This window comes from Panthera onca, chromosome A2 (assembly GCF_046562875.1).
Source record: "Panthera onca isolate mPanOnc1 chromosome A2, mPanOnc1 haplotype 2, whole genome shotgun sequence".
Classification (NCBI taxonomy): Eukaryota; Metazoa; Chordata; class Mammalia; order Carnivora; family Felidae; genus Panthera; species Panthera onca.
In genome coordinates, this window is record NC_138340.1 from 91903132 (window position 1) to 91929581 (window position 26450).

General features: G+C 36.9%; 1 protein-coding gene across 20 annotated transcripts in view; it reads left to right on the forward strand.

Annotated features, from left to right (window-relative positions):
• The window catches only part of ADAM22 (ADAM metallopeptidase domain 22), a 236042-nt gene that overhangs the window by 179730 nt on the left and 29862 nt on the right, over positions 1-26450 (forward strand). For 19 of the 20 annotated variants that reach the window (XM_060632418.3, XM_081795026.1, XM_060632398.3 and 16 more), the window contains exons 16-26: positions 654-725; positions 948-1040; positions 4890-4970; positions 7992-8042; positions 8266-8329; positions 10034-10139; positions 12226-12345; positions 15742-15910; positions 17768-17882; positions 20736-20826; positions 24659-24676. In XM_060632418.3, the coding sequence (XP_060488401.1) occupies positions 654-725; positions 948-1040; positions 4890-4970; positions 7992-8042; positions 8266-8329; positions 10034-10139; positions 12226-12345; positions 15742-15910; positions 17768-17882; positions 20736-20826; positions 24659-24676 (980 nt within the window). The remainder of the gene's footprint in view (positions 1-653; positions 726-947; positions 1041-4889; positions 4971-7991; positions 8043-8265; positions 8330-10033; positions 10140-12225; positions 12346-15741; positions 15911-17767; positions 17883-20735; positions 20827-24658; positions 24677-26450) is intronic. The other variant, XM_060632400.3, reaches the window with a different exon arrangement.

Sequence of the window (26450 nt, forward strand, 5' to 3'; positions counted from 1 at the left end):
TGGGGCAAATTATTGTTACTGTTATCTGTAAAACTATGTTAATAGGAGGAGTTCTGTTTAATATTAAATAAATCAATGGATTTATTAATTTTTGTGATGTTTTCCTACTTGTCTATGAAATAACTCTCTATTTCACAAGGAGTTATAGTTAGTAGGCCTTCACAGATAATTGAACTTGATTCTCACAATAATTTGTGATGTAGATGGGCAGCTAATATTATTATTATTCTTGCTTGAAATATTAAGGCATCTATGTGCTCAGAGATGACAAGCCATTTGCCCAAGATAAGTAGCTGAGCCAAGATTTGAACAGACTTTCTGTCCCCAAATCTCTTGCTTCCTCTTTGAAATGAAATTTTCAAGGGTCAATGGCTAGATCATCTTTATTTTGGTGGAATTTACTAGACTTGATATGTATGTTACTTATGTAAATATAATTAAATCTGAAATGGAAACAGAAGTAGACACTTTTGTTCTAAAGCTCCCAGTTTTAAAATTCTAAAGTTAAGCTTTCAAGTTTGGGAAAATAAAAATATACTTTCAAATGACTGATAAGTATGCCGCATGCGTAGGTGTGGCACTTACGGTCCCTCATAAGGTCTTTGATCTTGATTTATCTAATTTGTAGTTGTCTTTTTGGTTTCATCCTGCAGCTGCTCGATCCTCCTGAATGTGGCAATGGCTTCATCGAAACTGGAGAGGAGTGTGACTGTGGGACCCCTGCAGTAAGTCTCTGGGTGTTTTGATGTTTTTTTTTTTTAGGTTATTCAGAGTTATTCCACACACTGAGACATACAGAGCTGGTGTTATGTCTGGAAATTTCATAGGATATATGGAAGAAAGATTATTATTGGGGGGGTCTATATACTTTTCTTTAAAAAATATTCTGCTACTTTCAGGAAAATGACATGATTTCCTGATGTTTTGCAAATGTTTATATTCCTTAGGAATGTGTCCTTGAAGGAGCAGAGTGTTGTAAGAAATGCACCTTGACTCAAGACTCTCAATGCAGCGATGGTCTTTGTTGTAAGAAATGCAAGGTAAATAAATGTTGAGCAATGACTAATTGACAAAAAAAGAGGATATATTTGATTTAATCGTTAAGACTGGGTAAATATAATGTAATAACAATAGTAGTGTCTAAGATATATTGAGTGACTAAGTGCGAGTGTGCCTGGGGTCTTGTACCACGTAAGTCTCAGAGCTGGGTCCTGAACCTTGTTAATCTCCTCAGTTTGTCTTCTTATTACTGCCTCCCTGAGAAATATGCACATTGTATGAAGCCAGGTGTTCCTAACCTTTGAATTGTGTTTTTCCTTTCTTTGTAAAGCCAAGTGGCTATTCAGTAGATTCTTTTTCCTTGCCACTCTGCTTGGTATATTTCTTGCATTAGCAGTTGAGAGATCGGAAACTGTAGTTTTTGACATGATAACACTTCACATGAGAGTTTAGAATGCATCTTTATTCACATTATCTGTTTTCATCCTCCCAATGGCATCCTATACCTCTCTCCAAATATTTAAATTAAGCCTTAACATCAGGACGAAAAGTTATTTGAGGCTTATCTTTTTCAAATAAATCTATTTCTTTTTTTCTCTTCTCATATAAAATCTGGTACAATATTCTACATTATCTCTGAGGTTTGGTATACATCTTCGTATGTATTTTTTTTTTTTTAGCAGAGAGAGCCTGAGCAGGAGAGGAGCTGAGAGAGAGAGAGAGAGAGAGAGAGAGAGAGAGAGAATCTTAAGCAGGCTCCCTGCTCAGTGTGGAGCCCAATATGGGGTTCCATCCCATGACTCTAGGATCATAATCTGAGCCACAATCAAAAGTCAGACACTCAACTGACTGAGCCACCTACATGCCCCTAGTACTTACCAAGTAACTGCTACAGGTTCTTAGCAAATATTTGTTGAATGAAGAATAAATATGTGCAACACTCTCTTATTGATTATATGCTGATTGACTAATGTTAGTCTAATGAGTTAAGGGAGAGTAGGATATGAACCTATCATACTAAGTATCTACTGTGTGCTGGGGATTGTGGTAAACACTTTTATGTTATATCATCATGAATCTGGATTTCTCAACCCTGGCACTATTGACATTTTTGGCTGGATAATTTTTTCTTTTGTTTTGAGGGTGTGTCTTGTGTACTGTAAGTTATTTAGCAACATCCCTGACTTCTGCCCATTAGATCCAAGCACCACCCCTCCCAGCCATGACAACCAAAAATATTTCCAGACATTGCCAAATGTCCCCTTGGGGGTAAGATCATTGCTGCTTGAGACTGCTGTCGTAGATAATGCTCACAACCACACTTTTGGGAAAGGCATTATTATCCTTATTTTTCCAGTTGAGCAATCCTGGTCTCAAGGAAGTGATATAACCTGCATATGCTCATTCAGCTATTAAGGAATAAATGTGAAGTTACATCCCAGATCTGCTGGCAGCATTTGTGTTGTTTCCACTTTATCACTATGTCTCTGGCAGCTTTTTAAGACAAGCAAGGCACTGGCAGAGATCTCTGAAAGCACTTTCTAAAAAAGGAATATAAAATCAAATATGAAACAGACATTTTTAAATTTGGGCTGCATCAACTATATAATCTGTCAGCTTCTCCAACTGCCATAACAATGGGTCCCCCATCATTCATTTTAATCTTCGATGTTTTAAGTCTGCCCATTTATAAAATGCCATTTTTATTTTTAAGTATAGAATTAGGCTCTTTGTGATATGAATATTTCAAGGAACAAATATAAAATAATAGAATCATAATATGTACAATAAAATGTCAGGATTAACTATCCCCCAAAGTAAGCTACAGTTATACCAGTCAAGTAAGAGCTTTTTGCCACTCTCTCTATCCTGCACCTCCGGCTCTTACTCCCATCCTACCCTCCTGGAGGAGCCAGAGGCAGGATAGTGAATGGAGGAGGGAGAACAGAAAAACAGGATGAGAAATCCTGTGTATCTCTGTTTTCCCTGTATGTATTTATGCTAAAGTATCTGTAAGTCAGAGTTGGCAAACATTTTAGGTAAAGGGTCAAGTAGTAAATAGTTAAGGCTTTGTGGGTCATAAGCTCTCTGTCTCAGTTACTCAACTCTACCTTTGAGAGCAGCCATCAAAAATACAGAAACAAGGGGCACCTAGGTGGCTCAGTCGATTAAGTGTCCAACTCTTGGGTTTGGCTTAGGTCATGATCTCACAGCTTCATGAGCTCGAGCCCATGTTGGGCTCTGTGCTGACAGCAGGGCACCTGATTAGGATTCTCTCCCTTCTTTTCTCTCTCTGCCCCTCCCCTGCTCACGCTGTCTCCTTCTCTCTCAAAATAAATAAATAAACTTTTAAAAAATTTTGTAAAAAAATACGGAACAAATCAGCATGGCTATGTTCCAATAAAACAGATGGACAGCCACTTTTTGTCCTCAAGCTATAATTTGCCAACCCCTGCTCTAAAACATTGCCCATTGACTTAGTATTTTTCTTTACTCAGTGGTAAGTTTCAAGAGGGCAGGGATTTGGGTCACTTTATCTACTGCATATCCCAGCACTTAGAGCAAACTGTCCTTCACTGGGCTTTCTTTCAGAAGTTTCTTGGCAGTTCTAGAACATTTACACTCTCATATAAACTCCATCTTAAATCTGCTTATATTTGTACCTGAGATGTTCTAAAATTGTGGCTTACTTACCTCAATCCCAAGAAATTGGAAGGATAAGAACCAGAGTATATGATTTTAAATTACTTGTTTATTTCCTTATTTTCATGGCCTATTTACTCCCACTAAAATGTGAGTTCCTTGCAAGCAGGATTCTTGTGCTTTTTTTTCCTCCACTGAATCCCCAGTGACTAGAAAGTGCCTGGCACATGTTAAGTGCCTAGTAAATACTTGGTAACTAAATGAATACAAATTTTGTTTCGCTCTTCTAAGAAATACTGTTGAAATCCTGATTGGAGTGGGCTGTTCATATTCTAGGAACAATAGGAAACGCAAGTGCTTGAAGGGTTGTGAACAAGGCAGAGAAAATGGAAGTTAGTGGGGGAGGGAGGGGCCCACATCGAGTGTGTGTTTGTGTGAGCAGACATAAAAGCATAGCATTTGTTAGCATTTTGGAGAGGGAAAGAGAATAGTATGGAAGAGGAGAGAAGGAAGATCATGACTTTGTGTGTCTGTTTTGTGAGGATAAAGACTCTAGCAATTTATAAATTCAGTGAGCTTAAAATTTTATTTGTAACCCCTATACTTATGAGAAATATTTGAGGTAGTTGAAAATAGAGAAAAGAAAAAGCAAAAACAAACAAACAAAGAGGAAAGACTCTTCCCATACACAGGTATACAAATAACAAGAACATTAGACAAGAATAAAAGACCAAGCCATAGATCTATATAAAAACGAGGCAGGAGATAAAGGACAGTATGGGAAGAAATTGCTTTGCCAGAAAATCTAACTTTTGCAATTCAGCCCGGAATGTAACATTCAGATTCTTGGCAGATAAGCCAAAGAAGAGTAATGTGACAAAGGTGCCAGTAAGAAATGAAGAGGAAAGTGTAAATCTAAAACCTTTTTGAGAGGGAGAATTAGTAGAACATGGACTGACTTGTCCTTCTGGGGAGAGGTACCATCAAGATGTACCCTATTTTAGTAGATGTTGTAAGACTTCTGTGTGATGAGTATGCAAATTCTTTCACACAAGAGAAACTCTCTCTGAAAACTTACTAAATGAACGTTTCATTCAGTAACTGTGGTCTTCAGACTACCATCTTAAAACAGCTTAAAATATTCTTATCCAAAAATATTCATGTTGTGCTTTTTTTTTAAGACGATAGATACTGTGAGAGATTTTTTTTCTTCAACATTTTTACACATTGATTTTTGTTCATTTTAGTTTCAGCCTATGGGGACTGTGTGCCGAGAAGCAGTAAATGATTGCGATATTCGTGAAACGTGCTCAGGAAATTCCAGCCAGGTACTTTACAGAATCATTCCTCTAAACCTGATGGCAAAAAAGCAGGGGTAGCTTAAGTGCCCTGGCCCCCAGACAAAGTGTCAAGGGACACGATGTCTTTTCTACATCAGTTCTCATTCTCTCTTTATTTACTTCTGGGAATTTAAGTTTCCGTGATCAAAGCTTGAGCAGATGTTCCGTGTAATTTTATCTTAATGTTTAACTAACCTAAGACTACATTCATACCTTAACTATTTTGGTTTTAAGGAGAGAGTAAAAGGCATTTGCTTTTTTGTCTAATTTTCAATTCAGCTGGTTGAGACAGGAGCCAGCCAAGGCACAGAGACCCACAGAGCACTGGGTTGTGAGAAGGGGTCTGTTCTATCTTTTGTTGATCTGAGACCACATGCAGCACCTCACCCATTAATACCTGCTCTTGAATTTAGTATCATGTAGTTGTAAATGGAGAAGATGCGGGAACTGATACACTTTGGTGAGAGTTCACAGATTTCACATGGTCCTTATATTTACAGACAGTCTTCAGTTTGCATGGTAGTGTGGGACCATAAAAATGACCATGCAGGCTGAAGTCATGTAAAGTCATCTTAATCAATGGAAAAAATGAGAGTTGTTCTGTGATCTTTAAAAAATGTTGCCAGCCTACTAAAACCTCTCTTACTCTTGGTTTTAAGTGAATAAGGAAATGAAAAAATAGACCAGTATTTATTTAGCATGCTAAATTAAAACAAACATTGAGAATTAAAAGCTTTATTTTTGTTGTAAAATCCTTATCAGGAGTAGTTTGAGCTGTGCATGTCTTCTGTTCAGAAACCTTAAGATCCATAGTAAGCATCTTTTCTGTGCCTTGTTCAATGATCACACTCCCTTCTAAGTTTGGATCAGCTTTTGACATTTTATCCTTTGTACTTCCAATGTCATGAAATATCTCCAGGAGATGTGAAGATGTGAATGGGAGGGGGTTTTTTTGGCCAAACAGCAGTATCAGCATTCCTAGTTAGTGCTTTTTTTTTCTGTAAGTCAATTTACGTTTGATTGGAATTTCACTTCTAGTGTCATCACTTTTCATTTCTTTTCTGCACTTTCATCTTTTTCTGGCCAGCTCCCTCTTACGATTGTCCAGTTTTATAAAATGTCACGTGCTATTACCCAGAGACAGAGAGGCAGCACAGCTACAACCTTTGTTGTCTGTGCATGAACTAAATGCATACAGGCAAGTACCAGTCCCTTGTGGACTGTGCGAGAAATGACAGGTTGGATCAATGACCACAATGGCAGCTGTCATATACCTAGTGACCACAGACTAACGAGCTAGCAGCAAAGTTTGTGCTTTATGCAGTTACTCACAGTCAATACGCTGTGGTAACTGAAGTTGGAACCGTGTCATTGGGGTACTGATGTCATTTAACAAAACCATGGTGACTGAAATTCATGTATATCGGAGCCATGAAAACAAGGACAGCCTACATCTTTTTCTTCTAGAGAAGAGGGATTCAATAGTGGTAAACCTGCATTAATCATTAAAAATGTTTTATTTTAAAGGTAGTCATCCTAAGAGACTAAAGATCTTTCATATGAAAGTATTTTCTTTTCTTACTATCTGATTAGCATTGTTTTTCTAAGTTAACACGTAGTGATGATGAGGATACAATTAATGATTGCCTCATATGTTCCTGGAGGGGGAGTATATTAAAGCAACTTCTTTGGAAATCCAATAAGTAGGAGTTTTAAAAAAAAAGAAGCCCAAATCCAAAGATGGCATATAAAGATCCTCTTGTTGAATTAGTTGTGAACAGCATAAACTGCTGTTTAATTATAAATGAGTATTTTATAAATTTATAATATTTTATAATTATAAATGAATAATGCAGTACGGTGGTTATATGGTTTGTTAGCACAATGCAATGTACTACAGCTATTAAAGAGATTCCCTACAAAAACACTTATTGTGACATGAGGAAATTCACGTGATGAAAAAATAAAGAGAAGAAGCTGAATATAAAATACTATCTATAACTTGATTACATACCTGTGTTTAAAAAAATCAAATTTTGGGGGCGCCTGGGTGGCTCAGTCGGTTAAGCATCTGACTCTTGATTTCGGCTTCGGTCATGATCTCACAATTCATGACTTCGAGCCCTGCGTTGAGCTCTGAGGTGACCTTGTGAAGCCTGTTAAGGATTTTCTGTCTCCCTCTTTCTTTCTGCCCCTGCCCCACTCTCACGAGCTGTCTCTCTCAAAAATAAAGAAAGAAAGAAAAAGAAAGTAAATAAAGAATAAAAAATAAAATTTTGTAGAAAAATGTAAAGAAAAAGATGTACCATAATATAAAAAATTGTCTCTGGGGGGTGGGAACATGAGACTTTTGTGTGTGTGTTTTTACTTTTTTTACATTTACTAACTTTTCTCAAGTGAGTGTGTAATTATTACAGATAGAAAAAAATGTGTAATAAATTTAAAAATTACTCTTTATAGCCACACAGGAATGTTTTACAATTTTCTGCACTTGCTACAAGGGAAAACCGAGGCTATAAAATAACATGATTTTTCTAATGTGCGCTAGGTGGATTTCTGCTCAAGGAGCATTTTAAGAGTAAGGGCTGTGGTGCTTCTCATGGTAAAAAAGAGGAAACTAGCTATTGCTTCGTTTACGTTGGGATCCTCCTTGCTTTTGTTTTGCGCTCTCGTTTTTCTCGCTCTGAGGAATGATGTATCTGTATAAAGCAAGATGCTCTGAAATGTTGGGGTTGTCTGAGTCATTGCTGTTGCTTCTTTTTATTTGCTACTATGTAATCAACTGTTTATACCTCTGGTAGATGCATATTTTTAGAGGAAAGTGCACCAATCATTGTATTTCCTTTTGCTTTCTCTTGATCTTTTTTGTTTTTATTTTCAGTTGTTTTAAGAGACTTACCATATTATCAGACTTTTATTTTACCTTTTTTTAATGGAAACATTACAGGGATTAGCTCAGCCTGATATTTTGCTGTGCACGTGGTTCACAGTTCTGTTTTCATTTCCTAGTGTGCCCCAAATATTCATAAAATGGATGGATATTCATGTGATGGTATTCAGGTAGGTTACTTCATCTTTACCTAAATCTTTCATGTGTGCCAGCATGAAAGAAATACTGAAATCTTATCAAAAGAGGAAAGTCAGTTTAAATGTTTTGTAATCCATTCTGAAGATAAAAGGCTTTATAATACTCATCTACTAGCTGTCGCAGTCGCAGTTTCTTTTTCAGTGATCCGACATAAGCAGACACTGCATCATTAATAGGTGTGCTTTTCCATTTTAGGGGATTTGCTTTGGAGGAAGATGTAAAACCAGGGATAGACAATGCAAATACATCTGGGGGCAAAGTAAGTAAATAGCGTGGATTGATTGCTTTCACAATATGATATGAGGCCTTATGACGTGTGGGCTGGAGGTTAATTTTGAACCACTTTATGACTGGGGGATTCTCAAAGACACTGCAAGTCTTGGAAGGGTCACTTTTGTGGAATTAGAGAGGAGCACCTCCCTTGAAAGACACTTGGCTAGTTGGTTGTGCCTTTGGACAAGAAATAAGGTGCCTTTGCTGCCAGGCAGGTGAAGTCCACCCCAGAGTGTGCAGCCTGGAGAATAGAACAAACCTGGATTTGAGCTCCGTTTACACTCAGCTCAATGTCCTTAAGCAAAACCTGTACAACCATATGGAATGGACACGCACCCTGGATAGGGCACCCTTGGCACTGTAGCACTTTAGCTAGAGTGGCTTTTTCTTCCTCAACCATCTCTCTTAAAATTACAGGTGACCTTCTGCTGAGGTAGCTCTACTGTGTCAGAAAACAATTTCAGCATTATCGCTTTCAAAGTTTGTCACACTTTCTGAGGGAAATGTAACATTGATTTCTAAAACATACGACTTAAATTATATCTTTATTTAAATGTGTATTTAAAGGTTGTGTCATTATTTTTCCCCCAGTGTTACTGGCCCTTTTGAAAGCAGTTTTTTTTGAAACTCCTTCAGAAGACAATTTGTATTAGAAAGCAAGCTCAAAAGATAATGCTGATCTTTACTTGTCACAGATAGTGGCTGCATTCTGTTTGGGAGGGGAGGTGTGTGCACGTTTGCACTCTGAACGGAGTTACAGTTTTGTTTCCCCCACTTGAGAAAAAAGTGTTGCTCACCGCAAGAAGTAGGGAAAAAGAACTACCAATGGTGACTAGTTTTTTTTTAAATATACACAAATGCTCCTGAAACCAAGACTATACTGTATGTAAGTTAACTTTAATTTAAATAAAAAAATAAAATTAAAAATTAAAAAAAATAAAATATACACAAACAGTAATCATTTGATTAGTTTGCAAAAGTCATTTTTGATCTCACTACAGGACAATCCCATCAGCCAGCCCTGGCTTTAGCAAAATTAAAGTTTTGTAATGCTGACATTGTTTAAAATGTTATTTGGCCCTCATACATTTAACATGAATTCAAGCTTATTTAGAACAGAATAAAATTAAGGTGGTTTTTTTTTTGATAGTTGTTAGGAATTAACAAGGTAGAATTAACTATAGACTTAACTATAGAATTAACTATAAGAATTAACTATAAACAAGGTAGAATTCATACTGTTTCTTAAATCTTTAATTATAGTGCATAGCTATTTTAATAAACTCATCGTTATGATTAATAAAAATTGACACGTGAAAAATTTGTGCTTTATTTTTGGCGCTGAGATTAAAGTGTGGAGTATTTATTCTGGGAGCCATTTGGTAGTATCTTGCCCTAATTATTGGCCAAATTGTGAGGAGTGTTGTTCCTTGGAACCGATAGCCTCAATCCTATCAAAGATTGACATAGATTGGTTTTCCAAATTTCCAATGAGCAGTCATGAAGAATGTAGCTGAGTCATGGATGTCTGTGGTCAAGTAAAACTCTGGAGAACCATGGGTCCAGGTTTTGGAACTGGCCACATTGTCATGAAGAAGAGTCCTTAGATGGCTTCTTTCCCTTACTGCAAACATTTTGAGCAACTCACGTGTTCTGTCCCTCACTGAGAGAAAACTCTATTCTGCTTCAGAGGTGATGGCATCAGACAAATACTGCTATGAGAAACTGAACATCGAAGGGACGGAGAAGGGTAACTGTGGAAAAGGCAAAGATACGTGGATACAGTGCAACAAACGGTGAGATGAAGTTTGTCCAGAGTTTATCCCTTAGTGAATTACAAGCATTACTTTCAGCGTCCCATTTCCTCTTCTCTGCATCCTCCAGAGCTTTCAGTTGCCTGCTCACCTCATCTTTTCACTGCATTCCAGCACCACCTTGCAGAAGCCTCCCAAATCTTAACACATATGCTGGCCTCTCCCCAAAGGCCCAGGTCACACTTGCAGCTGCCTCAGGACTTTCTCACGTACAAGGCACCTGCTAGCATCTCAAAAGCAACAAAAATTAAAGCCACCAGAATATGTTCTCAGTTAGCTGGCTCTGACTTTCGAAACCACTGTTTTTGTCAGAGGTCACCATAACTCACTGTCCTCCAGTTGAGAAGCCTCACAGTGGACCTTGATGCCACTGTCCCTCTGATACATTGTCCAAATGCCAAATCATGGTCATTCTTCCCTTTTACTCCCCCACCATTTATCTTTAATTCATCTTTTCATTCCTTTCCTATTACCCCAGCTAAGACATATGTTAACGCTTGGTCTATTACAAAGGCCTCTTAACAGTGTTTTAAGCCAAGCAGATCTGGCATGCTGTATTCTACTCTTCTACTGAGGGGCATCTGGGTGGCTCCGTTGGTTAAGTGTCTGACTGTTGGTTTTGGCTCAGGTCATGATCTCACAGTTTGTGAGTTTGAACCCTGCATCTGGCTCTGCACTGACTGTGCAGAGCCTGCTTGGGATTCTCTCTTTCCCTTTCTCTCTGCCCCTCCCCCCCACCTCTCTCCATGCTTTATGAATTATTTCTGGGTTTATTCTAGAAATAAATCATTTTCGGGGTACCTGGGTAGTTTGGCCACTTAAGCATCCAATTCTTGATTATGGCCCATGTTATGATGTCACAGTTTGTGGGTTTGAGTCCCACGTCAAGCTCTGTGCTGACAGCATGGAGACTGCTTGGGGTTCTCCGTCTCCCTCTCTCTCTGCCTCTGCCCTGCTTACTCTCCATCTCTCCTTCTCTCTCAAAATAAATAAACAAACGTAAAGTCATTTCCCTCTTCTCTGAATTCCCACGGCCTTTTGTTCTATTATTGTGGCCCTTGTCCCAGCCTCTCTGTTTTATCGTTGTTTATGTGTGAGATTCTCTTCTCACCGAGAGTGTATTTCCTTGACCATGTCTTTTTTTCTTTGTATATCCTAAAGTACTTTGTAAGCTCCATGCACATAAATAAGACTTATAAAAATGTTGACCATCTCTTCTGTGTTAAGAAAGCATTTTTGTTTATGATAGATATGATAAAATGAAATAACTTTTAAAAATTGTTTTTTAAGGATGAATTAATACATTTTTCTGTGCTAGTGATAGATGTAAGTTCTAATTTTTCTCTTTTCTCTATCTGATAAAGCCTGTTTCCATATATAATCTCGCTAGTCTACTAATCATTCTTGACAAGATAGTTATCAGTATATGTATTTATAATTATGTATGTTAGTAATTAAAATGTTCTATATACAGAAAATATGTCAGATAATATTTTGTACCAGTACAAATATTTTACAGGTTTAGTTATTATATGTGGCAGTTGGAAGAATAGTGGAATATATTGGAAAAGGGATCATGAGTGTGTGTCTATATATATAGACACATACCCTCCCCCCCCCCCCCATAATTCTTCTTTATTTGGGGGAAACAGGTTAAAGAAAGAGCTGTATTCCAAAAGAATACTCACCCAAAGGTCATTTATTCACTTACCAAATATTAAAAAATGTTTTCACATATCCAGTAATATGTTCTAGAGAAAGAGATTCTGATCTAAAAGATGTCTATCTGATGGATAATTTCCTTTAACAAATACTTAAACTAATGGACAGTACAGGAAAAGCTAGAACACAGTTGGGATTTTGGTGCACTAATAGGAGTTTCAGAGAAGACACTTTTTAAAGTGAGAGGCAAACTAATTTGGGCGTATTTAGCTTGTAATTTGAGCAAATAAAATGTAAACAAACATGAAAAACAAACGCTAAAGCAGGATAAGATTATTGTTCTAACTATACATGGTTTGTTCTCTCTTTGTGGAAAGAAGTAAAGAATTGTTATCTTTTAACACAGGGATGTGCTTTGTGGTTACCTTTTGTGCACCAATGTTGGTAACATCCCAAGGCTTGGAGAACTTGACGGTGAAATCACATCTACTTTGGTTGTGCAGCAGGGAAGAACATTAAACTGCAGGTAATGCTCTACCTCTTTCCATGAGAACATCATTCATCTTACTTCTGAGGACTGCCGCGTAGAATCACTTCGGTTTTCAGTTCCCATGCATGTTAGCAAGGCGACATGGAATCTAGCCCAGAGAGGTGACTGAGTAAATCCTGACACAAGAGGGTTGAAAAGATGAGAATTAGTTGACTTTGGTTGCTGGAGCTATATTTAGTGGGTCAGTAATACCTTGCAGGGTTTGGTTTGCATTTCTTTCCTACTAAGGAAAGTGAGTGAGAACTCCTGGGTAAAATCAGTGGATTAAATATATGCATCTTCTTTTACTTCCCTCTGAAATCCCACTAAAATGACACTAACTGGATCTTTTTTTAGAATTCATGTATCCACAGGGAGGCAGAGAAAGGGAGAAGAGACAACAACAACAAAATTTTGGAGAAGGCAAATGGATGTGTGGCAAATAGTTGTCAAAACTAAGAAAGCTGAGGGGTGCCTGGGTGGTTCAGTCGGTTAAGCGGCCGACTTCGGCTCAGGTCACGATCTCGCGGCCCGTGAGTTCGAGCCCCACGTTGGGCTCTGTGCTGACAGCTCAGAGCCTGGAGCCTGTTTCAGATTTTGTGTCTCCCTCTCTCTGACCCTCCCCCGTTCATGCTCTGTCTCTCTCTGTCTCAAAAATAAATAAATGTTAAAAAAAATTAAAAAAAAAAACTAAGAAAGCTGAATTGCTAAGTCAGTAACGGGGAAAACTGAGAGGTAGCCCAGTTATAAAGTTAGTTCCCAAAAGGCTCAAAAATTGGTAGCATCATCTACTTCTGCAAGAGGGAGTAAAGGATTTGGGGCAAGGAAGGGCTAAAATTAAAGAAGATACTTGAAAGTCTGCTAACAGATTACTGCCTGACCCACCTAAACTGGGGATTGCTCACCCTCCCAATAAAGATTTGAGCTTTACATTCTGCAGATAATAAAGCAGGTTTCCAAACTGAAGGATAGCCGGCAATATTGATATCAGGGTATATGGAAGTGGTCTAGCCTCATTGATGTTCAGCCAGAAAGCCCTAAAATCTCCTATAGTTTATCTGATTTCCTAACTCAAATATGAGCAGTTTATCAGACATGTGAATAAAGGCTCTAACACACATACACAAAGAGTTAAAAAGAGCCAGAAAAAAAAGGCACCTGTCAATATTTATGAGAGATAAGATATTTCTATCATGAAACCAGAATAAAGTGCTATTTAATGAAGAGCAGGGGTGCCTGGGTGGCTCAGTCGGTTGAGCATCCGACTCTTGATGCCAGAGATGTGGGACTGAGCCCTGTGTCAGGCTCCATGCTGAGTGTGGAGCCTGCTTAAGATTCCCTCTCTTTCTCCCTCTGTACCTTTCCCCTGCTCGCTTGCTGTGTCTCTTACTCAAAATAGAAAAAAATTAAAAAAAATGAGCATTCATAGAAATAAAATGCTGTTGGAAATTTTAAAATAGGGAGGTAGGAATTAAACTCAGTAGTTGAAATTATCTCCCAGAAAGTAGGGCAAAAGCAGCAAAGGAATGGAACCATAGAGAAAACCTCACCAAGTTAGAATAGACACGATGAACAGAGAAAATACCAGGGAAGAAATTGTCAATGAGTGACTTTGATTGTCTACAATGGATAGACTTGAGTTTCTACATTGACAGGTTCACCAGTGCCAAATACACTGAGTGAAATTAGAGGCACATTTAAACATGTCGTTGTGAAATTTCACAACCTTAGGACAAAGAAAGGAATCCCAGATGTTTCCAGAGAGGAGAAAAAAAGGATCAGACTTGGAATCTTATTAACAGGAGCCCTGGGAATCAGAAGACAATGGAGAACATGATTTTTGAAATAAGTTCTGTACCTTATTTCTGTACCTTATCAATCAAGTGTGAAAGTAGAAAATAGAGACACTTTTCGATATTCAGGTTGCCCCTGAATTTATTGCCCTGTACCATTTCTCAGGAAGCTATTGGTGAAATTGTACTCCACCAAAATCAAAGAGTAAACTAAGAGAAAGGCTGTGCATGTAGGAAACAAAATACCCACCATGAAGACAGGGCAATCCTGCAATGAATGGTGAGGGGAAATCCAAGTGTTCAAGTTTTCCACAAGGTACAGTAGACAACTAGATCAGACAGGAGCAGGGCAGACTGCAGATGGAAACTCCAGGAGAGATTTCTGCAGGAAGATGAACTGATGCTCAAGACACATCTCGAGTATGGATTTGGGGTTAGCAGAGTTTGATCAGTTTTACATTGGTGACAGATTCTTAAAAAGTAGGCAAAAACAACAAATAAGAGACTTGCTAATTTGAGGGAAAATGAAGAGTTGTGCAGGAAAGAAAAGACTTAATTATGGCACACTGTATCACTCAACTGAATAACATTTACATAGTCGTAATAATGTGCCTTTTTATTATTGATTTAACTATTCATTAAACAAAATTTATGATGGGGGTATAGGAAAAAGACATAAATCTTCAAGTTCCATAGAGGTAAGTTGGTTGCTAATATCTGAAATGGAAAAATAAAAAATAGTAACACTCATTATTTAAAAATGTGTGGATAAATAACAAAAGAATCAATTAAGAGTAGAAAGTAGTTTCTTCCAAGGAGGAATATATGGTGGAGGAGAGAGCACTGTAAGACTTTATTGCGTTTAAAAAACTGATTTATCTGAATGACTCTTTAAACTGTATGCATGTGTCATTTTGATAAAAATAAATAAAAAGAATTGAGATTTATGTGCTGGCATTGACATGGCACCATATGAGTAAATCAACTATGAATATACATTTTTATCTCATTCTGGTTTTTTAAATTTCTATAGAACATGTAGGCTTGCTCTATTGAATAGTGAAGTTAAATATTTTAGCCATTCTCTAATATAATTTTTAAATTATTAACCTTCTTGGGAAATGTAAACCCAGACGAGTTCTCATGCTTGTTTGAAACATGTTTGAAATCTTGAAACCTACAATTACAACTACCAAATCAAATCCTAGCAATAATGCCTCACTTGACTTGTACATGATATCCAAGGCAAAATGATAAAGCTATTTTAATTCAGACCTTTGCTATAATAATTATGTTCAAATTCTAAAATATGTCAATATCTCAAAAGCATTAGATCAAAAGATTCAATTGCTTTCTTCATTTAAAGGAAGAAAATGCTCATGCTGTTGTTTTTTATTAGATAATGAATAGAAAATAGAGTAGAAAGTAGTTTCTTCCAAGGAGGAATATATGGTGGAAGAGAGAGCACTGTACGACTTTATTGCAGTTGTACAATAAGTGGGCAATACTTTCTTGCCCACTTTTTAGTTTTTTAAAGCAGATTCTCAAAATGAATGTGACTTAATACAATCCTATTTTCTTTTTGCTTCCTTTTTTTTAGTGGTGGGCACGTGAAGCTTGAGGAAGATGTAGATCTTGGCTATGTGGAAGATGGGACACCTTGTGGTCCCCAAATGATGTGCTTAGAACACAGGTGTCTTCCTGTGGCTTCCTTCAACTTTAGTACTTGCTTAAGCAATAAAGAAGGCACTGTTTGTTCAGGAAATGGAGTAAGTATTCAGTACCTTGCCATAGGGAAACTCCTCTATTCTTTTGTAACACAGAAATAGACATGACCTCTCCCTCTCTCTCTGCCCCTTCCCTGCTCATGCTCTGTCTCTCTGTCTCAAAAATAAATAAAAACATTAAAAAAAAATTAAAAAAAAAAAAGGGGGCGCCTGGGTGGCTCAGTCAGTTGAGCGTCTGACTTCAGCTCAGGTCATGATCTCACAGTCTGTGAGTTCGAGCCCCATATCGAGCTCTGGGCTGATGGCTCAGAGCCTGGAGCCTGCTTCCGATTCTGTGTCTCCCTCTCTCTCTTCCCCTTCCCTGCTCATGCTCTGTCTCTCTCTGTCTTAAAAATAAATAAAAACATTAAAAAAAAAATTAAAAAAAAAAAAAAAAAGAAATAGACATGACCCTAACCTGTTTATTTTGTAAAAATGGAAAATATGCTTATCCGTGTTTCTAGCTGGCATGTAAACAGTTATTTGGTCATAGTCACTGGAATATTTTCTCTTGCGTAATCTGTGCAAGCCTGGGAATAAGAAAAAGTATAGTTTTCCTAACCAAATTCTTCTGTTTTTCTTTCTTATCATGTTAATGTGATCTCATATAATAGAAGTATAATGGCCAGTTTTCTACAAGTGATCTGGGAGACAAATTTTAATAAACTGTAATGGGGTTTTTTAAAAAGGGTGTAAAAGGGAATATCATTGGCCACAGTATTTAACAATTCGTATTGTCCAGGCACTAAGCAATTAGAACAGATCATAAGTACCTGTTGTGGCCACACCGAGTGTGTATCAGCTGAGGATAACTCCTCGAAATGAAAACTGAATAATTCAGGGAAGTGTTTATCAACAAATGAATAGAAATAATGGCATTGTATAAAATACTAAATTTTATTCTTTCTGTCATATATCTATCTGATAATGTTAGTCCTAGATAACAAAATTTGTAGCTTAGATAAACATGCTCTATTAGTGACTATAGTTTTCTCATTTTCAGTTAGGAATTCCTATACTAATAAAATAATTTTCACTTCTTTTTCTTTTGGCATGTACTATGATTTTCTTTCTACCCTCACCAGATTCTTTGCTTGAACTGGTCATAATATCCAGTTGAGGTGAAGGATCCCTGTCCTGAAATTGTCAGCCTTTAATCCTGGTCATTCCACGTAGATCCCCAGGAATGTGCCAAGAAGTTTCTTAGGGAGGTCTTACTAGTAACTTTTTGCCAAAGGATAGGAATTCTTACACCAAATGAAAATAGAGAAGGCATGTGGTAAGTAGTTCTGCTCCTATAGATGAGTCTAATAAGTCTTCTTTCTTTAATAAGTAAGAAAATGTTAGCGGAAATGCTTTTTGGGGGATAGGGCAAAAACATTGAAATTATTTCTTGTTCATTCATGCTAATGATAACAATGTCTTCATCTAGAATTCCTGACATTATGTTTGGAAGAAAGAAACGTTTGTATTAGATAATTGGCAAATGCTTGTATTTCTGCTTAGTTTTATAAGTCTCCCTCCTATAAATTTTTTTTAAATAAAAAAATAAAAACCTCCCTCCTATAAAATTTAAGTTAATGAAATTCAAAACAGTAATTTCATTGGTTTCTTTTTGGACTGTAAACTCATTTCCCCTGTTAAAATTCATTTTTCCCTTTGGGTCTAACTGCTGATCTCTAGAAAATATTATTTTGGGTACTTGAGTGAGAAATAAGGTAATTAGTATGAAGAAGAAAGTACCGATAATTTTTCAGTACCATCAAATTCTAGGCATATAACAATTGGAAATCACTCTTTAGTTTTCATGCCATTGTATCAGAGAGTTGACGTTTCCTCTTGATTGATTTTGGATTTCAGGTTTGCAGTAATGAGCTGAAGTGTGTGTGTAACAGACACTGGGTGGGTGCAGACTGCAGCACTTACTTCCCTCACAATGAGGACTCCAAGACTGGCATTACTCTGTCTGGCAATGGTAGGTACTGGATTTGGTGCCATTACATCGTTTTATGCATAACTAAAGGAAACTCTTCAGACAGTTTCATTTAGATTATAATTCAACTATAAAACACAACTGGGATCTACAATATGAAGTTGATATTTTCCATTAACTTGTAATCATGTGTAATATTGAATATAACTTAGTCTACTGATTGAGCCTCATCTTGTCCTACATGAGACTGAGATTTTTCAAGTATTCTATTTTTGGGAGCTGACAACAAAACCCTAGAAGTTAAGTGAAAAAGCAGTAGTCCTCTTTCTGAACTGTCTGAATTTAAGGGAAGAATTTTATATTTGGGGACTGAATACGTAGGAAAAAAAAACAGTTGAAGAATTGAGTTTTAAATATCTTGTTGACTTTAATGTGTGTTTTTTTCTTACGTTTATTTATTTATTTTGAGAGACAGAAAGAGAAGAAAGCAAGCATGAGCAGGGGATGGGTAGAGAGAGAGAGGGTGAGAGAGAATCCCAAACAGGCTCTGGGTTATCCGTGCAGGGCCTGAGGTGGGTGGGGCTCAATCTCACGAATCATGAGATCATGACCTGAGCCGAAACCAAGAGTCGGATGCTTAACAGACTGAGCCACCCAGGTGCCCCGACTTTAATATTTTTCATTATAGAATCTCATCTGTATTCAACCCGAGTTCTGTAGCCTGAACTGTAGGTAATTCTAGAAGTAGTAACCTTAGCCAAGGTGCCTGGAAGGGGATTAAGGACATGGATAATAAACAACAGGTGCAGATCTAAAAGCTAGAATGGTCCAACTGGAGAAGTAGAAATTAAATGCAGATAGTTGAAAGAACGCATACTTTGCAAGGAGAGGTCCCCTTTTAAACTATTTTATTATCTTTCATGATTGAGTGTTCTACATACAGAAGTTCTCAAATTCTGAAGTCCATTCACTTCCAAAGGATGAGAAAAAAGAAGTATGTTCATTGTAATCATCCAGACAGGTTAAAATGCTTAGCCAAGATGACTTTAGCAAGGAAAGTGAAAGAATTAAGATTCTGGTATCCTCAGCCTTAGCAATGGTAATGTGGAGCTTCTTTTCAGCAGTTAAAGCAGAGATGTGGCTATTCAGATCCATGGATTAAATGACTTGTCAAAAGTCTTACCATTACTTAGAAATAACCAGGCTGGCATCCAAGTTTATTGATCCCTGTTAAAAATCACTGGAAGAAAAGGAAGAGAATACAGACATGCCAGGCCTTACAGTGAGAAAACCCCACTGACCCAGAAGGTCCTCTGCATCCACCCATCTCACAGAGGACCTGGGCAGGGTGGAGTCTGCCAGTTTCCTCAGATGCCCTACTCCCGAAATGATTTACTGAGGGCTCCCAGACAAGGAGGCTGCCACTTCTGTCATGGGGATTTGCCATCTGCTCTGTTGCACATGATCACTGATGGTTGACATCTAGAAGGATGCTTCATGAGTGCAGCAGACAAAAAGAGATCTGAGCTGCTCTGAGTGAAACAGATCTGGGTGATTGAAATGTGTGGTGCAGATCATTATCAGCAAAACAGCCAGGCCTCTGATCAGTCTTTTCTGCTCTTGGGCTGTCACTTGAGCATTTTGACCAAGGCTTTGACTTACTGGGCCACTCACACCACCATGATCTCCCCTATGGATTACATCTCTGCCTATCTGACAGCAGGTGGTGACACAACAGTGCCATTACTGAATCCTGAGAGTCAGCCCAGTCTTGGCCCTCTGCCAGTCTGCTGCTGCCTCACTCTCATGCCTGACCAGCACTGATCTCCTGCTCACTACACTCTGTCTTTGGTTTTTCCTTCTCTAGGATGCCAGCCATTGTTACAAAGACTGGGAACTACAAGCCCCGTGCTTGTATTATCTGTATCACCTGAGCACTGATTGTATAACTCTGTAGACATGTTTTCTCTCTTAAGGAGCTTATATATGAGTGACAGTGTATCACACGTACAAGTGGGAGCAATAAGAACTTTGCATAAGTTGTCAAGATGGAGTGACATGGGGGCACCCAGGTGGCTCATTCAGTTAAACATCCGACTCTTGATTTTGGCTCAGGTCATGATCTCACAGTTCATGGGTTTGAGTCCTGCTTTGGGCTCTGCGCTGACAGTGCTTAGAACCTGCTTGGGATTTTCTTTCTCTCTGCCCCTGCCCCACTCATGTTCTCTCTTCTCTCTTCTATGTGCTGTCTCTCTCTCTCAAAATAAATAAACTTGAAAAAAAAAAAAAAAGATGGAGAGACAAAGACTGTAACAGCTCTGGAATTCCTGAGGAAGAGGTCAGAGTAAAAAAGAACATGAATTTCTACAAGTTCTTGTCCAGAAAGTGCTATGGCAATATAGTAGGGTCACCCTTACCCTCCCTTTTTTTCAGTCTTTACTCTTCTTGTAGTTCATTGACCTCATCTTATTTTTGAGAAAATTACATGGAAAATAAAACTGCAGAACGCACTGGGACAAGAATTAAAAGGGAATGTAAGCCAAGAATTATTTTTTAAAAAACAGTTGATGGGGATTGCTAAGTAATGGTTGATTTTTTTATCCTTTTAAAAAAACACCCATTTTTTTACTCCACAGTATGTACAAATACCAAATCATTATGCTGTACAACTGAAACCACTACAACAGCGTATCAATTGTAGGTCAAAAACATTAAATGAAAAAAAATATTCTCTAACATTGAGACTGGTAAAAGAAAACAATACCCACTTTTTAAAACAAATAATTTTGTTAGTGTCATGATTCCAAATATGGAGAATAAAGTTCCTGAAAGAACTTTGTATCAAAATTTCAATTACATACACTTGATCTTCATTGTTTTCTTTTTTCCCTGTAGGTGTTGCTGGTACCAATATCATAATAGGCATAATCGCTGGCACTATCTTGGTGCTGGCCCTCATATTAGGAATAACTGCATGGGGTTATAAGTAAGTGAAATGTCTCAGTATTGTTACTATCAAAATATACTTTAAAACATTTTGTTTAAGTGAATTAAACATCTAGAAAGTTTTGTAGCATTTTCAGTGAAAATCATTCTGGCTGAACATGCAATCAGTGATTATTCTTGGCATGATTAGAGGTAATCATGATTTATTATTCTTGAAAATAGATTTTGAAATAACTGCCTTCTATTCTCAAAGTAAAGAATATTGTTTTAAAAACCATGGTGTGAAGTGAAATCAATCTAAATTGTGTCTTAAACTAAGGCTGTGTGGATTGGCTCTTTAGTGACACAGGTTCTCTTGACTTAAACCCATATCCAAAAATCTAGGCAAGATAGTTATGTAGGGAGCATAGTGCTTTACTAACCACCCCAGTGATAACATCAATATTGACAAGAACAGCAGCAGCACCTCTGTTGGCTGCGTACTTGGTATGGCCTTGCATCCTGCTGAGGACAAAACCTCTTTATCTTCATAGGCAGTATGAAGGAGATAACTATTATTTGTTAATATTGGGTTTTTGTGTGTGAAGAAAATACTGTTCAGAGATTATTTTATTTGTTCAAATTAAAATTCAGCTTTAAGCTATAACTTTTACAATCTAATTCCTTTTTTAGTGTTTATTGTTGAGAGAGAGCGTGAGTGGGGAGGGGCATAGAGAGAGGGAGACACAGAATCTGAAGCAGGCTTCAGTCTCCACACTGTCAGCGTAGAGCCCAACATGGGGTTTGAACCCACGAATCGTGAGATCATGACCTGAGCTGAAGTCAGATGCTTAACCTACTGAGCCACCTGGGTACCCCTACAACCTAATTCTTAAGCTTCCAAGTTCAATTTACAAGTTTTTAGTTCTTATATATAATTTTTAAAAAGTTATAAATTATATAACTTTTGAATCCTGCATCTCGTTGAACATTTAGCTGAGTAAATGACTTCAAAAATTCCAAACTTATTTATATATTTAATATGTTCAACTTCCTTTTAAAGTACATCTTATGATGTAAAAATTTTCCTTAGTATTCAAGTAAATTATTTAAATTTAATAAATTGACACTTAAATATGGTGAACCTTAAGTTATGTTTAATATTTCAACTTAAAATCATAGTTCTACTGATCTCTGATGATGATGTCTCAGCACCCCGGGCCAACGGGGCTTCTCCCTTTTGAAGGGCCTGCAATTTTTTCTAGGCATTCTGGCCATTACCACATTTTAGCACCTTTTTGCCCTCATAGACCAAACTTAGTTCACTGAAAGACTTGGGTATTAGAGTAGTTTAGGCTTCCAAATTACCCCAAGCCTTTCAGTAGGCTAGGCACTATATAATTATGTGCTATTACTATTATTATTACCTGACATAGTCTTAAACCAGTTGAGTTAAAGGAAATTTCTTTAAAAGCGTACATGGCTGTTGCTCTTTCCGAGGTCAAAACTCTGAAAGAGTTTCTTTGATGGAAAACATTTAACTTACTGCCACAATAAAGTTCATATGCTAAAGGCATTAAAATATAGAAGGCATTTGTGGAAGGCTATATTAACAAGCAACCCAGACAGCATAGTATATAGTTCAGCACAGCATAGTAAATACAGCCTAGACCAGTGAAGGAGGGCACAGCACAGTAGGAATGCTTTGCCTTGATTAAATGAGAACCTAGCTCTATACCGGCTCATACATGCTCACTACCTATGGGCCTTTTTGATGTGCAGGCCATCAGGTATATTGCATACTTATATTTGCACGAGCTGATTTCAGCATAACATTAGAAGTTGTAAAATCCCATGTTTGAAAGGAAGGCTTTTCTGTGTATTTGTTGTTTGATCTTGCCTCACACCTCAGGTGAATCAGCCCCATCTTGGAGTAACACTGTTTCCTCAACTTCCCTGATTTAAGACCTATGTGGCAATTGTCATCAGAAGCTTTGCATTCTTGAAGTAGCTCAGGGGTTTCATTGGTCATGGGAAAAGGGGAAAGCAAAATTATTAGTTCTATTGTGTGCAGTTTTCTGCCACCTACTGATGCAAATTGGTATTTCATGTTTTTGCAATCTTGGAAAAAAATTACTTTTCAGAAAATATGAAATCTAAACTTCTCCTATTGCTAATGAAATTACCTTTGCTTTAATAATTAGAATTAAAATACTTATTTCTTTATATCATTTCTTATTTTTATGAAATTCTTTTGAGATTTCACTGTTTTTTTCCATTTCTGAATATTTGTACTTTGCATATTCACTAAGGAAAAATACCAATCTTATTCATACAACAGTATCCTCTTCATAAATAGTTTGAACATAAACGATGGAAGTTTTAATGCTACTAAACTTATTCAGAATATGTTTAAGAATAGAAAGAGAATGTCTAAGTTTTAATATAGGAATTAAATTCATGAATTTCATATTCTATTTGAAATTCAAAGATGGATGTAGGACGTGGGAATTCATTTCCTCATTAATCCTTCCAATTAAACTTTCTACCCCTTCTCCAAGCCTTGGAGTGAAGGAATGGCAGGAATAGGCAATGAGCAATACTCACTTGGAACTGATAGACCACTCACGTAATCACACTGAGACAATAAAATTAAAACATACTGAATAGAAAACTTCTGGAGCTTATTCTCTCCCCCACTATCCAGTGGTTTGAAGAATGAAAAATCATAAGTAACAAATTGGAACTTTTACTCTCATGAGCTCATCATTAAACCAAGATACTTGGGGTGCCTAGGTGGCTCAGTCGGCTAAGCATCTGACTTTAGTTCAGGTCATGATCTCACGGTTCATGAGTTCGAGCCCCGCATTGGTCTCTGTGCTGACAGCTCAGAATCTGGAGCCTGCTTTGGATTCTGTGTCTCCCTCTCTCTCTGTTCCTCTGCCACTCATGCTCTGTCTCTCTCTGCTTCCAAAAAATAAGTAAACATTAAAAATTTTTTTAAAAAAGCCAATATACGTATTGGACTAGATAGGCAGAGGAAGGTGCTACAAATGAAAGCAATATGGAAACATGCTTGATCTAGGAGGAAGGAGCCCACTACTCAGTTGCTTGCTTGGCCTTTCTAACTTGTCTTCAAAATACTAAAACTTAATTAGGTCATGATAGAAAGTTAAAAATTAACTCTTTTGAGTTCTGGTGTCTTAACTACTATACCATCTAGGACACATTTTTAAGATCATGTGTTTTAAAACTCATGTAATTTTGTTTTAGTGAAAAACAGAGACTAAACTTTGAACAAAGTATTTCCAGTGTACAGTTTCAGTAAGTAGTGGTAAATTAGAAGGTCCATAACAGCTGTGAATTAACTCACTCTAATATTTTACATACATGATGACATAAAATGTTCTAGGGTCCAGTTATGTTCTCCTATTTGAAATTCTTAGGAAGAGCTTTAGTTTGCAGGTAGAGATTCAAAAAGGAATGAATTATGATTTTTATTTCTATGGAAGCACAGTTAATTTATATAAGTAAGTTGAGTAAGATTGACTTTAGAGCATTACTAAATGTTAAATATGGTACAATTGATATTGAGAAGACAGTTATTTTTCTAATAACTGAAGCTTATTTATGCTTTTAAAAATAGTTATTTGAAAATATTGTCACTAATCCATTGGTATCATTTCTAAAGATAAAGTGAGGAGTGTGTGTGTGTGTGTGTGTGTGTGTGTAAGAGAGAGACTGTATTCCTCATTTTAGTTCTGCAATTCAAAATCCTTTGTAGAGACCTTTCAATGAGTGTTAGAGCTTTTATGTTTAGTGCTCTCTCTGAATGTACTTCCATAGGTAACTAATTCTTTTTTTCCCCCCCTTTTCTTCTTGTCCATGAAAAGAAATTATCGAGAACAGAGGTATGTGATGAGAATAACCTGAACATATAACTGAAAAGCTTAAATCCTGTTAGCATCCTTGGAATTTATACATGCAGTTATAAATCAGGTTGACTTTGTTTTTGTGTTGAAATGATAAAGCAATCTTGTTTTTCATGACCTTGAAATGATAATTTTAATAATGGTGCTGAGGAATGTATTACTTTAAAATAGACCTATTGTTTAATTTTAATGGTTCTTTCATCCAACAATACTACAGTAATAGCAGTTACTTGTATTACCTTTATAGTAATATGTGTGGAATTGAATTTTTTTCCATCTAAAACAAACTTCCTCTATGTTAAGGAACCACTTGTGTTTACATTAATTAATTGGCTTTTCTTCATCTTTTAAACAATCTTATTGCCTAGTACTTTATAAAGGAATTTATTTGTTATTTGTTGTTATATTAGTAACTTCATTCATAAATGATAACATTTCTGTGGGCACTGTGTTGGGTTCAGGAGAATGTCCTAGTACTTAATGGGCCTGATTATCTCTGCCTAAGAAAATATTTTTGTACTGATTAGGTAATTGCCTAGGTAAAGAAATGATTTGCATTATTAGAATCTCAGATTGTCTAGTGTACTTTTTTTATAAATATAAAAGCCCATAAAGTCAGGTACCCCTATTCATCATAACCTTAAAATCTGTGTTTAGCTAACAGCATAAAAAGAGATACAAAGCATTCATGTAGTTTTATAAAAATACCTATTTTTTCTAAATCTAAATTAGTCCATATTGAGATATCTCCTTCACTTTTCACATTTAAAAAATTATTAATGTTCTTAGCTGTTGATACAAAAAATTATTTATTTATTTATTAATAAAAATTTTTAATGTTTATTTATTTTTGAGAGAGAGAGAGAGAGAGACAGAGCGCAAGCAGGGGAGGGGCAGAGACAGAGGGAGACACAGAATCCGAAGAAGGCTCCAGGCTCTGAGCTGTCAGCACAGAGCTGGAAGCGAGGCTCAAATCCCCTGACCACGAGATAGTGACCTAAGCTGAAGTTGGACGCTTAACTTACTGAGCCACCCAGGCGCCCCAATAAAAACATTTAAATATCCTGGAAATAGATGAGCCAGACCAGGTCTTGCACATCACATAGTACTAGTTTTGTGCTCAAGATATCTGTGCAGGTTCCTACATAACTCTCCCCACTGTTCCATTAAATGTCAGAGGCAGATTGGAAATAAGAAGTAATAAACGTGATAACACCTTTTCACTCCCCAACCAGATTTCATTTTTTCATTCGGTTTCCTTCCATGTTATAATTTAAAATTCCTAGAAGACTTTAGCCATTAGTATAGTCTCTATAAATGTGCTCACAAGGCAGATCTTGGTCAGTTAGCATAGATAATAGAAAATATTCACCTTGCTCTGGGTAACTAACTCATCATTAATGTAAAAGGTAAACCTAAACAAAATTAATTAAGTTTTAAAAACTAGATTTCTTTTTGATATGTTTAAAATTCTAGTGTCTGGAACTACAGGAGAAGAGCTGGAATCATTTAAGCTTTCTGTTGGGTAGAATTTGATCAGTCACACTGAAATCTAAGTTTGGTGGATTTCTCTAATGAAAAATAAAATTAGACTAATAAGATCAAATATTGATGACCCAGGCTCATTTCCATAGTAGCTAAGACTCTAAAGTAATTTAATATTGCTAGCTATATAAGATAGAAAGTAAAATGTCACTACTGTGTAACATAAGCAAACCTAAACCAGTGCTCCAAGACACATTCTCACCAAGAG